The sequence below is a fragment of the Moschus berezovskii genome, chromosome 2 (genome assembly GCF_049115385.1).
Source record: "Moschus berezovskii isolate FMDL1 chromosome 2, NW_MosBer_1.0, whole genome shotgun sequence".
NCBI classification, from domain to species: Eukaryota; Metazoa; Chordata; class Mammalia; order Artiodactyla; family Moschidae; genus Moschus; species Moschus berezovskii.
In genome coordinates, this window is record NC_142461.1 from 132,638,890 (window position 1) to 132,654,306 (window position 15,417).

General features: G+C 36.6%; 1 protein-coding gene across 2 annotated transcripts in view; it reads right to left on the minus strand.

The window, feature by feature from the left end:
• COL5A2 (collagen type V alpha 2 chain) overlaps positions 1-15,417 on the minus strand; it is a 154,993-nt gene that overhangs the window by 70,230 nt on the left and 69,346 nt on the right. The window contains exons 2-4 of one of the 2 annotated variants that reach the window (XM_055396899.2): positions 8,348-8,572; positions 5,603-5,616; positions 99-131 (exon numbers count right to left, since the gene is read on the minus strand). In XM_055396899.2, the coding sequence (XP_055252874.1) occupies positions 99-131; positions 5,603-5,616; positions 8,348-8,572 (272 nt within the window). Of the gene's footprint in view, positions 1-98; positions 556-5,602; positions 5,617-8,347; positions 8,573-15,417 lie in introns of those variants that run through there. The other variant, XM_088830787.1, reaches the window with a different exon arrangement.

Sequence of the window (15,417 nt, forward strand, 5' to 3'; positions counted from 1 at the left end):
CCCTATTTTTGAAAGTATGTACATAAGCAATAATATACAACGATGCTATAGATAAGTTTATCAAAGGTACATGAAAACGTATATACATGTATACTTACAACAGGTACTAAGCCTGGTTCTCCCTTTTGTCCCTATGAAGCAAAAAAAAAAGTTCAATTAGCAAATATAGTGGCTTGTTAAGCATTAACATATTATATCAAAATATTCCATGTAAACAATGGAAATTTGTATGTAAGCAAGGTAAAAAATAAAATGAGAAAAAGGTTAACAATCAATTTTAGAATATTTAGTCAGACCTTATTCACGAAAAAAACACTACTTCTCTCAAAAACATGAAAATAAAATGAATCCATTGTGTGAAATGTGTGAAGTTTCCATTCAGTTTTTACGGCAATCAGACCCAAAGAGATGATTAGAAATGTCTGTACTGGGACTTACCTGGTGGTACAGTGGATGGGAGTCCACCTGTCAATGCAGGGGACACAGGTTTGATCCCTGGTCCAGAAGGATCCACCTGCCACGGAGCAACTAAGCTCATTCTCCACAACTACTGAGCCCTTGCTCTAGAGCCTGCGAGCGGCAACTACGGAGCCCAGGTGCTGGCAACTACTGAGACTGAGCACCTAGAGCCCATGATCTGCAGCAAGAGAAGCCACTGCAATGAGAAGGCCGTGCGCAGCTAGAGAGTACCCCACTCGCTGCAACTAGAGAAAGGCCAGTGCACAGCAATGAAGACCCAGAACCACCAAAAATAACAAATAAGTATTTTTTTTAAAGAATAAGAAATGTAATTAAAAACAAAGAAATGCTTGTGATAAAAAAACGTGAAGTCAAAGCACCACAGGAAAAACTACCCAAAGACTGAAAGCACAAAGGAAATTCTAGAAATATGTATGTATTTGAACTCTCACACTCATATTACATGCCATTTAGTTTTTAGTAACTTATCAGATGCCAATCCTAAAACACCTGCCATTGTTTTTTTCTTTTTTTTAGCTCATGGAAGACTATGAGAAATAACAAGAGATATGTAATCATCTTTTAAAGATAAAAAGGAAAGAAAATAAAAGACATAATGATATTAGGTCATCTCAATATCTGAGGAAAACCTAGAAAAAATATTGTTTGTACAGGAAAGTAAAAAATAACACAAGAAACTATCATAACTCAAAGTAAATAAAGCATAATTTGCTCTTATCTTTATCTTAACACCATCTTTGTATCTATATCTTAACACCACAAATATAGATGGAATTTCTTTTGATTCTTAGAATTTTAGATTATCAAAAAGTATATTCTTATAGCATGATGCCAAGTATGTTGTTTAAATAATATTGGTTGAATTATATCTTTATATACCTCTACTGTGAACTCCCCCAGTGGCTCAGATAGTAAAGAATCTGCCTGCACTGTGGGACACACAGGTTCAGTCCCTGGGTCAGGAAGATCTCCTGGAGTAGGGCATGTCAACCCACTCCAGTATTCTTGCCTGGAGAATTCCATGGACAAAGGAGCCTTGTAAGATGCAGTTCAAGGGATCACAGAGTCAGACATGACTGAGCAACTATACACACATACCTCTATTGTATCACATATTCACTCATATCATTTATTTCAGTATTTGTCTTCCAGTAGATATTGGTCTCCCCAAGGTAATGATATCTACTTTATATTCTCAGTGGGCACACAGAAGTTCTCAATAAAATTGATTAATATAGTAATTGTCTACACTATAAAAATGCTTTTTCCCAGGTAATTACAGAGAATGAATGCATTAGGAATCATTGATGCTTTTGAACTGTGGTGTTGGAGAAGACTCTTGAGAGTCGATGGATATGAGTTTGAGTGGACTTCGGGAGTTGGTGATGGACAGGGAGGCCTGGCGTGCTGTGATTCATGGGGTTGCAAAGAGTCAGACATGACTGAGCGACTGAACTGAACTGAAACGATGCTTCAATATTTTACTTTTAGATTTTGTCTTCATTTTAAAAATTAGTTTACAATTTTGAGTCTTAATCGTGGACTCAATGACAGAACAATACCCTGATCATACTTGCTGATTCTAATGCTGAGGTAGCTAATATTCAGGAAGTCAGGAATAAATTGCGAATTCAGAAGTATTGGAAATGGCTCTACAGAGGCAGGAGGATCCCTCAAGGCAGAACACAAGAGGCTGAAAAACACCCACAAAAAGACTAGAGGAAGAGGGACCAGCACACGTGAGCAGCAAAGCAGAGAAGCTTATCCCTGCATTCTCCCTCTACTAACTTCTAGACTAGATCTAGAAATTTTTAACATAAAAGTAATACAAATTGAGACTTCCCTGGTGGCTCAGACAGTAAAGCATCTGTCTACAATGCAGGAGACCTGGGTTCGATCCCTGGGTGAAGAAGATCTGGAGAAGGAAATGGCAACCCACTCCAGTGTTCTTGCCTGGAAAATCCCATGGATGGAGGAACCTGGTAGGCTACAGTCCATGGGGTCGAAAAGCATGGGACAGTACTGAGTGACTTCAATCACTAGATCTAGAAGTTTTTAACATAAAAGTAATACAAATTAACCTTTTAAGAGTTTGAAAAAACTTTGAAATAGCAAGAGAATTTTACTTGTTTGGAGAGGGTATGTAAATCTGTGTCTAATAAATAAAGGACTCTAGTGGCTCAGATGGTAAAGAATCCACCTGCAATAAGGGAGATCTGGGTTCGATCCCTGGGTTTGGAAGATCCCCTGGAGGAGGGCATGGCTACCCACTCTAGTATTCTTGCCCTCCCATGGACCGAGGAGCCTGGTGGGCCACACTCCATGCGGTCACAAAGAGTTGGACACGACTGAGTGACTAAGCACACACATACATGAGAATAATTCCTTTTTGGAACACATCTAGAAAATACAAGTAAAAAGGGAGGAGAAATTATTTCAACCAAAATTAGAAAAATGAGCCTTCTACTGTTCCACAACACTTGATATGGGATTAAACGTTCTATAATCGAGTTTTGATAATAAATTTATCAAATGATTCTATGTATTTCTTATTTTGGAAAAAAGTCAAAATGGAAATATTTGTCACTTTTGTTGATATGAGCTTTGAATAAATCAATTTATGTGGAATGATAGCTTTATTAAGTTCGATTCTCATATCCCTGGGAAACATAAAATTCAAGTATTCATGTTTGGATGAGAATTACAGTTTAAGTTCTCATCTGTTATTCATCACTTAATGATATGTGGATATGCCTCATCATTTTTACAGGAGCCTTTACTATGGAGACAGTCACAGGATTTTTCCCACCATCACGTCATCTGCATGATTTGCCTCCTATAGGATTTTAACAAAGGTTCAGTAATCATAGGTGGTTAACATGAGTGAATGAATAAATTATAAATAAAAATCAATATTATATAAACCTAGCACAAAGTGTGTTTATACAATATTGCTCTGCTCTCATATTTCTGATGACTTGATAATAAGTGGCAGAGACATGAAGATAAGCACATAACTAGAATGTGCTAAATTAACAGCCACTTTGAGGATGTCCTTCTCAAAGTTGTCCCACACCACCTTTAGAAAGAGGCAGTAAACTAGACAACACAGCATGACAGTTGTCCCTCGGTAAACTGGATGATTACTAACCAAATTAAATTGATTACATCAAAGCAGTTCTCACAGTCAATTCTTTTTTTATTTCACAGATTGTTTATCTATTTACCTACTAATTCATCTATCAGTTTGCAGGCTATATTCAAACATTTAAATTTCATAATCTTTTAGCTTTCAAATGTAAACTAAATGTGAGCTGGCATTGCAGTCCTTCTCCTCTGACATATATTGACATATAAATAGCTTCACTGATATTTATGACAAATAAGATGAGTTTACGGTATTGCCCTCTGAGCCAAAAATGTAAAAAGTGACCAGGACCTCCCCTTGATGACATCACTTTTACTTATCATGAAGGTGTTGCATTGCATTGTACAATTATTAATTTACTAAAATTCCATCGCGTGCAAATGAATTTAAATTTTCTAATATCTGCCATGAAAATTGAGATGACTCCTCATTTTCATTCTTAATTCCTGTGTCCATCCCATCTGGATAAGACCAAGCAAATGTCATAGTTTTCAACCAGAAAACAAAGAACACTCCCAAGGGGATGGAACTCTGTCACTGAATGGGATCACCCATGTCCAATCACTGGTGACTCAGACCATAGTCTGCCTGCAATGCAGGAGACCTGGATTCAATTCCTGGGTCGAGAAGATGCCCTGGAGAAGAGAATGACACTCACTCCAGTATTCTTGCCTGGAGAATTCCATGGACAGAGGAACCTGGCCTGCTACGGTCCATAAGGTCGCAGAGAGTTGGACAAGACTAAGCGGCTAACGCACACATGTCCAAATAGCAAGTGGCTAAACTGAGTAGGAAGACCAGGGTCTTGGCCACACCACATTATTGTCCTGTTGAGTGTAATGCTTCTCTCTGGGATTTGATTTCAGGGTCCTTCAATAAGAAGAGGAGAGAAAGGGAGGTGATGTGTGTCAAATCATTCAATTAATTCTTTTAATTGAATCTTTGTGTGTGAAAGTCGATCAGTCATGTCTGACTCTTTGGGACCCTGTGGACTATACAGTCCATGGAATTCTCTAGGCCAGAATACTGGAGTGGGTAGCATTTTCCTTCTCCAGGGGATCTCCCCAACCCAGGGATCAAACCCAGGTCTCCCACATTGCAGAAGGATTCTTTACCAGATGAGCCACAAAGCAAGCCCAAGAAAACTGGAGTGGGTAGCCTATCCCTTCTCCAGCGGATCTTCCTGACCCAGGAATCAAACCAGGGTCTCCTGCACTGCAGGCTGTTTCTTTACCAACTGAACTATCAGGGAAGCCCCAATCACATTTTTACTTCCCAACTGATGGGAGAGGGACCACAGTTCCACTGAAGTAGAGCAAATTCCCTCCCACCCTTTCTTCCTTCTTTTCTTCATTCCTTACTTCATTCAATTAAACACTTATCACAGGGTCTGCTGCTGCTGCTGCTGCTAAGTCACTTCAGTCGTGTCTGACTCTGTGCGACCCCATAGACGGCAGCCCACCAGGCTCCGCCGTCCCTGGGATTCTCCAGGCAAGAATACTGGAGTGGGTTGCCATTTCCTTCTCCAATGCATGAAAGTGGAAAGTGAAAGTGAAGTCGCTCAATCATCAGCGACCCCATGGACTGCAGCCTACCAAGCTCCTCCGTCCATGGGATTTTCCAGGCAAGAGTACTGGAGTGCGTTGCCATTGCCTTCTCCGATCATAGGGTCTACTGTATTGCAATTAGATACTTATTCTAATATATATATAAGGTATATGATTAACATGACATAGTCTCAATCCCTTAGGGATTCACAACCTTCTGAAAGAACCATCTATAAATAAAAATTTTAAAAGTGAAGAAAATAGCGGCATCTATAATCTATAATCAAAGTAGCTAAACTATGCTCATATAGTTATATTTGTATGGTACTTTACAAAGAGCTTTCAAACTCTTCAAGCACAGAATTATGTAGATACCATTAGAATTTTTTAAATTTACAAAAATGAAACTATGCAAAGTAAAACTTACCTTTCTTCCTCTTCCTATAAAAAAGAAAAGAATATATTATTTTATATACATAGTTATTAAGAATCTCGATATTTATTTCAATAATTTTTATAGAGTCAAAATTTAATTTAAAAAGCTTTCCCTGTCACCAGTAGATAGAAATCCAAATTATTTTGCACCAATATTTTCATAAGAGGCAAAATAATGTACCCTTTCAGAAAATTCTGACATTTGAATATTCTTCACAAGCTTTATATAGAAAAAATTCAGTAAATTATAAAATTAGCTATTAAAATTATAACTAATTATCTTCAATCAATAGTCTCTATTTTTGATTTTTATACTTTTTTGAGTAGGTTATTCATTCACATGATTAAAAAAACAAACCTAAAATATATTAATAAATGAATAGATTGTAGAGTGAAAAATTTCCTTGTCCCCTTTTCTCTATTTCCCACATTTCACTCTCACCATAGGTCACCATTATTGATTTTCTTTCAGTCTTCCTAACCAAGAACATAATGGAATATTACATGTATTAAAGTCATTATTTGAGTTAGCAGTGTTCTAAAGTTTTCTTCAGATATATCTTAAATATTTTGTTTTGTTTATCCTTAACCACTTTATCCTATATATTGCTATTATAAATATTATATTTTATTCCTATTATTTATTCCTATTATTCACTCTATGAAGTAATATACAAATATATATTTATTTATTATATATATACAAATATATATATATAAATATATATACAAATATATATTTATATATTATATAAATAAATATATATTTGTATATTACTTCATAGAGTGAATAATAGGAATAAAAATATAATATTTATAATAGCAATATATAGGTCACTCAGATGGTAAAGAATCTGCCTGAAATGCTGGGGACCAGGGTTCAAATCCCTGGGTTGGGAAGATCCCCTGAAGAAGGGAATGCCAACACACTCAAGTATTCTTGCCTAGAGAATTCCATGGACAGATGAACCTGGAGAGCTACAGTCCAGGGCCTCACAAACATTTGGACATGACTGAGCAGTTAACACATACATTCCATGAAGTAATTGTATATAGTATATCTATTAATTTGTTAATTTTATATTGCACTATCTTACCAAATTGTTTTGCAGCATTTTTTTATTTCATTCCCTAAGGTTTTGTAAGTACACAATTATATTTTCTATAAATTGATCATTTAACCTCCTCTTTTCTAATATCTAAACTTCTAATTTCTTGTTCTTGTCTAATTGTTTGGTCAGGTACATTTAATAATGTTAAACTATTCTGTGATAATGGAAATAAGGGTTGGTCAGAATTTTTATCTGTTCTGTGATGATATATTTATTGGTGTGTTCTTTATCTCATATATTTAGTTAAACAGTCTCATCTTTGCCTTATAGTACCTTTGAATTAATACTATTGTCAGTACTTTTTAAAATTATTCATCATGGAATAAATTGGGCTTTCCTAAATCACCTATTTTCAGGAAGTTGTGTATTTTGCTTGGGTTTTTTTTATATTTGCAGGAAGTTGTGTATTTTGCTCTGTTTTTTCTTTTTTTTTTTTTTTTGCTACCATTGTCTCAACATGCACTTATCCCCACAGGTTTAATTTTGCTTTACTCCCAGGGATTCTATGCAGATCATATCCACTCCAGGTAGCCCTTTATTGCCTTGTTTTTAATTCTTCCCATTATATCTTCCTTACTGTGTGCATGCTAAGTTGCTTCAGTTTTGTCCGACTCCTTGCCACCCTATATAGTGTGCAGTCCACCTGTTGTAGCCCACCAGGCTCCTCTGTCCGTGTGAGTCTCCAGGCAAGAATACTGAAGCGGGATCTCTCTTATTACATGGCTAAAATTTAAGGTTGGGTATTTTTTCCAGGCCAATTGTCACTGTTGAATGATATCCAAAAGGCTAAGTGGTAAATTACTGTGTAATGTTTCCATGAAAATATTTTTGAGCACTTCATTATATTTGCTGTTATTTGCAGTGAAATTTAGGGGTAAAAATAAAGTCTTGACACTGTCTTCACAAGGGTACATGCAAGCCTCCATTCATGACTACTAAAACAAATAACCTAAAAGTTTAATATTAATCTTATCTGGTTCACTAAAACACGTAAACATGAACTTGTTTCTCTTATATGTAAGTTTTTCTAACATGTATACTCAAATACACAGTCTTTATTAAACACAGGCACTTTTCTCCAAAGAAGAAGCTTTAAGAACCAATAACTTATATTATTGTTTTCTCCAGGAAATTCATGCCATTTTCTTGTTTTTCTGAGCCAACATTAAAAGCATTCTGCATTTATGAGCCTATGTAACAGAGGGTGCTGTGGCACTAAATTACATTAGAAATTATTACTCCATTTCCAAGGGCAAAGTTGGCACAGGGAAGAGAAATGGGTTTTTAGATCTTCTCTTAGACATTAATGGACTTCATAGAAAACCGACAAATATCTTGGAGGCACCCAGCATGGATAATGTAGCTAAAGAACATCTTAAGTAGCACAAGGAATTCTCAAATTAGACATAGTCACTTAAATGCAGCCCCCAAAATTCCTTGTTTTTTAAGAAGAAATAACTTTCTTTTCATTACTGTTAAAGGGGGTGAGTGAAATTATTACGCCAAAGACTACTGAAAAGCAGCTTAATTATTCTCTTGGGTTGCTGAATTCTGAGAGCAAAAAACACTATAACTATGAAGATAAATCACTGGACAAATTCTGAGTTGGCCTTATGCATTCTTACCAAAATTGGTATTGCCACCTCCAGTTGCATGTGGACAGACAGGACAGCATTCCCCAGGGGGAGTTACGGGGTCAGCACATTCAAGCACATCCTGGCACTGTATCTTGTCACAAAGAATGGCGCCATTGTCACAGACACAGATCTGGCAAGGGGCAGGTTTCCAAATGTCCCTGTTTAAGTACATCTGACCATTCTGGGTGCAGGCTATTTCTTCACCATATCCTTCTAGAATAAGAAGAAAAAAAAGAGGTTAGTGATCTGAAATTTCAGAATCTGGGAAATATTTAGGAAGGTAAATCATCTTGTGGGTTCTAAAATCTCTGGGCTAAGTGATAACCTCCTAAAGAGCCAAACACAAATGAGCTTACTCCATTAGTATTTAAAGACAAACATGTAATTCACAGTTAAATTATTATGAAACTTATATTGCAGCATGATGGGGGCAGGGAAAGTGACCCAAACTATACTAAACCAGAGTGCTTCCCAAAATCATTTTTGAAGATACAAATAATCAAACAACGTAAGATCACATTTGAGGGATAAAAGTAAACCCTTTGAAAAGATGGGGGAAAAATAGTTCTAAAGAGAATGCATAATTTCAGTGTTTGATGAACCCTATGTGACTTTAAACTGACTTGAAACTTTCCATTAGTAAATCCCACAACAGAAGATAATAAGTATTCATGTATCATGAAGAAAACCTTAAATTCATTTTAAACATTAAGATAAAAAAAGCTAATGGTGACCCCTTCATGGAGTGGATTTCCACTAAACATCTGAAAGTAGTTTCCTAAACTGTAGTGGAAATGCAAAGCTTATACAGCCAAAGCATTAATTATCTTTGTATCAAAATTAACTAAGTCAGGACCAAGACAACATGATAAGCTATTACATAATATCTGCCAAATACTTTTCTATATTTAGATAAAAATTTAATGCAGATTTGGAAATATATATGCACTTTTATACACATAGCAATTCTGTTATACATTTACTATAAAATAAACACACACATCTTTAACATTGTGATTTTCAAGAAACAAAACTATAGTATTTTAAAACACAATGTGAATCATAAATCCTTGCTTAATTCCTTTTATTTCCACCTACTTAAATTCAAAGCTCCTTTTTAAAGCCCAAAAGTCCTCCCAGTCCCTTCCTCCCAAAGGAATCAATACAACTTGATCCCTTTGCCTGGCACTGCATTTCCTTTCCTCAACTCAAACTCCAGTGGCTCACTATCACAGTTTGCTACCTGTCCGCCACAATTCTTCTCTAAGCTCTAAAAGTAGACTTTCTTTATTCGAAAGATATGCTTTATGGACCGCTTTAAAGAACTCATTCATTCATCCATCCATTGATTCATTCATTTTTTACTATAAGCAAGGTAATTAAACATTTACTAAAATAGAACCGTTAGGCAAAAATGACTGCTTTTGTAAGGTTTATCACAATTAGTATTTATTTATTTATTTTTACTTGTTATTTTCTTATCTCCACCACCAGGCAATTTGAAAATGAGAACTAGTGTATCTTGTTCATCGTGGTATTTCTAAAGCTTGAAATCATACCTTGCATAGAATCAGCATTCAACAAGCACTTGTTCAATGGATAGACGTGAATGAATGAGTGAATCTAAATTATGGTTCACTAAAATTGTACCTGCCTCTTAAGAAACTATATGCAGGTCAGGAAGCAACAGTTAGAACTGGACCTGGAACAACAGACTGGTTCCAAATAGGAAAAGGAGTATGTCAAGGCTGTAAATTGTCACCCTGCTTATTTAACTTATATGCAAAGTACATCATGAGGAACGCTGGGCTGGAAGAAGCACAAGCTGGAATCAAGATTGCCGGGAGAAATATCAATCACCTCAGATCTGCAGATGACACCACCCTTATGGCAGAAAGTGAAGAGGAACTCAAAAGCCTCTTGATGAAAGTGAAAGAGGAGAGTGAAAATGTTGGCTTAAAGCTCAACATTCAGAAAACTAAGATCATGGCATCTGGTCCCTCACTTCATGGGGAATAGATGGGGAAACAGTGGAAACAGTGTCAGACTTTATTTTTTTGGGCTCCAAAATCACTGCAGATGCTGATTGCAGCCATGAAATTAAAAGACGCTTACTCCTTGGAAGGAAAGTTATGACCAACCTAGATAGCATATTCAAAAGCAGAGACATTACTTTGCCAACCAAGGTCCATCTAGTCAAGGCTATGGTTTTTCCAGTGGTCATGTATGGATGTGAGAGTTGGACTGTGAAGAAAGCTGATTGCCGAAGAATTGATGCTTTTGAACTGTGGTGTTGGGAGAAGACTCTTGAGCGTCCCTTGGACTGCAAGGAGATCAGTCCTGGGTGTTCATTGGAAGGACTGATGCTAAAGCTGAAACTCCAATACTTTGGCCATCTCATGCAATGAGTTGACTCACTGGAAAAGAATCTGATGCTCGGAGTGATTGGGGGCAGGAGGAGAAGGGGACGACTTAGAATGAGATGACTGGATGGCATCACCGACTCGATGGACATGAGTTTGAGTGAACTCCGGGAGTTGGTGATGGACAGGGAGGTCTGGCGTGCTGTGATTCATGGGGTCGCAAAGAGTCGGACACGACTGAGCGACTGAACTGAACTGAACTGAAAATTGTACCACTACTTTACAAAAATAAAACTAAAAATTTTTTAATGCATTTACAATAAGTCTATGAAATATAGTTATATTTAGTAACATTTATATATCTTTCACAGTAAATATAGTCAAATGCTAATATAGAACTACAGATGGAAATGATTTCAGTTTAAAGAGACATTAGTCTAAATATCCATCTTCATAACTTCAGAAAGTTTTTCTTGGATAACATTCTTCTCACTGCTCTATGGAATACTTTGCCTCACATATTTAGTCTCTCATCACAGATATTTTGTAAATGGAAAATTGTTTTCAAAGCATGGCACCATATCCTGGCTTTTGTGCTATTCATAAGAAAAGCACAAAATTTCTAATCTGTCTGATCTTCACCAAAAGATGTTTATCACATACTATGTAGCTCATCAGTAAAACAAAATTGGCTCTGTTTATCCAGTGTTACTATAGTCATGCTCAAGGAAGGAGAAAATAAATATCTAGTTTTAGCATGCTTTTCTGTGGAACTATTTTGAAAACATAAGAAAATAGTACCTCAGAAAAGCAGTGCTACTTGTAGATGAAAAGTCACTTTGAAACAATGTAGTTCCAAGGTGAATGGAACACAGAACACAATTTCCATAGAAAGGGATTCACACCCATAGTCCACTGAGCTATTCCATTAAGTACAAAAAAATACCTTTGTTCATTAAGTTTTATGATTAAGACAGAAATATTTAATCGCAAGGACTCAGTGCCATTGGCTGAAAATGAGATACACCACAAGTTCAATTTGCTTGCTTCTCCCTCACCACACCCTGGGAGGCTAAGTGTTCACATGTATTTACAGAGGGTTAAGCTGGCATGTGCCTAGTACTGCATATGTGCAATATTAAGAGCACTCTGCTCTCAAAAATATATACTATCATTGTGAAGTGGATCTCAATTTCACTGATGAAACAATTATGAATGGGGAAATAGAGAATATGGAAAACAAACAACAAGACGACATACAACGATGTTGTCGATTAAATATCATTAAAATGTGTGAGAGACTCTTCAGGGGTGGGTTATCGTTCTCTATGTGTCTCCTTCAGGGTTGGGATTAAAAGACACACTCTTTCAGACTCGTGTTAACTCATAGGTCATTTTATCCTGAAAGCTTAAAACAGTTTTGACCTCAATCCAACAGACAAAGTGGGCCACTATCTTACTTTAAATGACAATGTTAAAAGTTAGTTTTATACTCTGAGTCATCACTGGTCCGTTTCCCCCTGAAGATTTATAATTAAATTTAGGATGATGTGGAAAGTTAGTTGGAATGCTTTTAAATGGCAAGGAGATGAAAAACCACATTCGCTGCTAAACCTTGTCTTCTCTTCCCCCGCACAGAATCCATGCACATCCCAGACAGTGCAAAAACTCACTGAACTCTCATTGTTCGTGTCTGAGTGAAAGACTTGTACAAAGAAACACTGGGTAGAAAATACAGGGTGGCTTGCAGTTCTCGAGTTTGTACATGGTAGTTGTGAACCTTATGATTAGGTTGTCTTTTCTGTTTTCTACATAGATGTTTATTTAAATGAAAAGAAAAGTAAAATAGGAAGCAAAATTGCAGCCAATTTGCAGTGAAGTAGTCATGACATAATTATTTATGAATGACAATATTATTAAAAATAACTAAGAATTTTTATATGACATTCTAAGAGGGTCAATACCATCCTCCCGATTCCTCTATAGAAATCATAAAATTAATGCAAGCTAACATTAGCCTCTATTGAAGGCCCAGAAGTTTAGAAATAATTTCTTATAAAATCTGAAAAAGACCTCCAAAACCAAAGTACTTTGACACTTGTATTTTTTCTCCATTTATATTTTTTTAACTTCTCTATAATTGAGGAGGACTGACAGATACCTGATTGTATTGCCATTATTTTGTAATCTCTCATGGTGTTGTAACTTCCAGAAATTTTATCTTCAAAGCTACATGTTTCTTTCACGCTTACCAAATGTTCCAACAAACTGAACCAATCCACTGCGAAGTCATTGTCACAAACATCCTGGCCCTGATCTCTTAAGAGAGAAGAGATATATTTTATCTGGCCATGTTTTGTTTAAGAGTAACTCAGTTGTAACTCAGATGTCAAACATCCTCATAGATTTGTCTTCTTACAAAGTTTAGGTGCTTTGGAATTTGGTTGTAAGAATTCAGTTCTTAATCACTAGATGGCAGACCAAATCCACCATCTTATTACAATAAACAATTAAAAACTCAGCCATCAGAATTGCTGTTTGACAACTATGGGCCACACCCTATGGCTACATTTCTTTATAATTATACTTATGCAAAAAAGTGTGAATAGAAATGGCCTTATTGAAACCTTTGACTGTTCAGGAGAGATGTGATTTTATTTTTAATATCAAATTATTGGGCTTCACCTAAAAATTTTGAAAAATATACAAAATAAACCTTCCTAAGCCTATGCTGAACATTCTGTAGACAGTAAAGAACTTTCTTAAACAAATAATATGCTCCGCTATCACAGAAATTTTAAATCTTTTATTCAGAGAGTGTTTGTTCGGAACAGTGTATCTCACTAGACTGTGAGCTCCTTGGGAGCCAGACATGTATTCATCTCGGTAACCTTCATACCCAATGTTACATAATCAGGATGTGTACTATGGACCTCTATTTTGAATGAAAGGGAAATGGGTCACTTGGTTCTTTCGACGTGTACCCCTGACATCTAGACTTCTGTGTGACTAGAAAGAAAGAAGTCCATGTCAGTCATAGCAGCTCATATTTTGAAACAAAAAAATTTTAAGTTAATAACAGTCCTTCAGCCTTCCTGGACTTCCCTGGTGGCTCAGACAGTAAAGAATCCTCCTGAAAAGCAGGTGACCTGGGTTCTGTCCCTGGGTGGGGAGGATCCCCTGGGGAAGGGAATGGCAACCCACTCCAGTATTCTTGCCTGGAGCATTCCATGGACAGAGGAACTTAATGTGCTACAGTCCATGGGATGGCAAAGAGTCAGACATGACTGAGTGACTAACACACAGCCTTCCTGGCCCACTTGGTCTAGGTCCCTTTGGAGGTTATGAAAGTCTGGGCTGACATTATTTAAAGTTTCTCTAATTGCAAAAGTTTTTGCAGGGTTAGAGTCATGGCAGAGTCAACTGGTGCCCTCCTGAAGTGGGCAGAGAATGCTTTCGGGACAAAGAGGATGCAGCAGGGCAGCCCCTCTGGTTCCTATGGACCAAACCACAGATGCTGCCTTTACCAATGCACAGCAGAGCCCCAGCTCCTGGACTCAGTTCTGGAGAACCTTCCAAGGAAATCCCTCCCTTGCTTCCACTCTCAGGCACTATCATCCCAAGAGAGACAAGAGGTTAGAGTGTTGAGTCCTCCCTTTAGACCCTTCTGACTCAGTGCCAACAGTTCTGCATTGATCATCTCTCTTTCCCTGTCTGATCCCTCACATTTAAACAATCAGATTCACATGAGGCCACCAGAGATAGCTGCAGGGGATGCGCCACATACTTTGACAATACTTTTCCACCTCAGCCTCAAGGTCTGAGTGGGTGGGTAGGTAACCAAGAAGCAGACCTGTCAAGTTTTGCATCTTTTGCTTCTTCAATCCACTTACAGATTTTTACTTTCCAATAGACCATCTGAATTTAAATCTCTTTTTAAGATGATTACACAAATTATTACTTTCTTGTGTCCTTCTCTATTTTTTTTTTTACAATTGAATAAAGTCACCTCTCAATGACTATTTAAGTTGAGTTGAATTTCTCTTCCACCAAGATAACATACTTAATATTCTAAAGCAACAGAATAACAATTAATTATCAAAACTTATCTTGAAATTTGAGAAAGTAAAAAGAAGACAACTAATACATAGTATTTCAGTGAAACACATAAGAACAGATAAAATGAGATGAGATAAACTGTATAAAGGTAGCTAGTTTCTTCAATACAATCATGAAAGTTTTCTGTCTCATGTCCAAGGGCTTTTCAGTTAACTAGTAAAGCTGCTGTTTTTCCTTTACTTAAAATGGAAAAAATACAAAGGAAACTTTTATATTGGGTACTACTTAACTTTCCGTGTATCACTGGGAAATCTAAATAACTGTGGCCAAAATGTGAAACTAAAACTGCACCCAGTGCACATGCAATGCTCATCTATGGTTTTGTCTGGAAAACCAACTTTCAGTCTGTTAATCCATTTGACACAGATTTTTTTCTCCAAACACAAGGCTCAATAATGAATAGCTGTAAAAACACCACCAAAAGAATTGAGCCTGCCTTATATTGAATACATTAGAAATGTTGGTAGTAATATCTCTAGCAAACTCTAGTCCTATTCTCATATATTAATCCTAAGTGAATAATTAAGTACAATCTGTGCCATGCAAAATGTGTCTGCCTGCCTAAATGCATGAAAG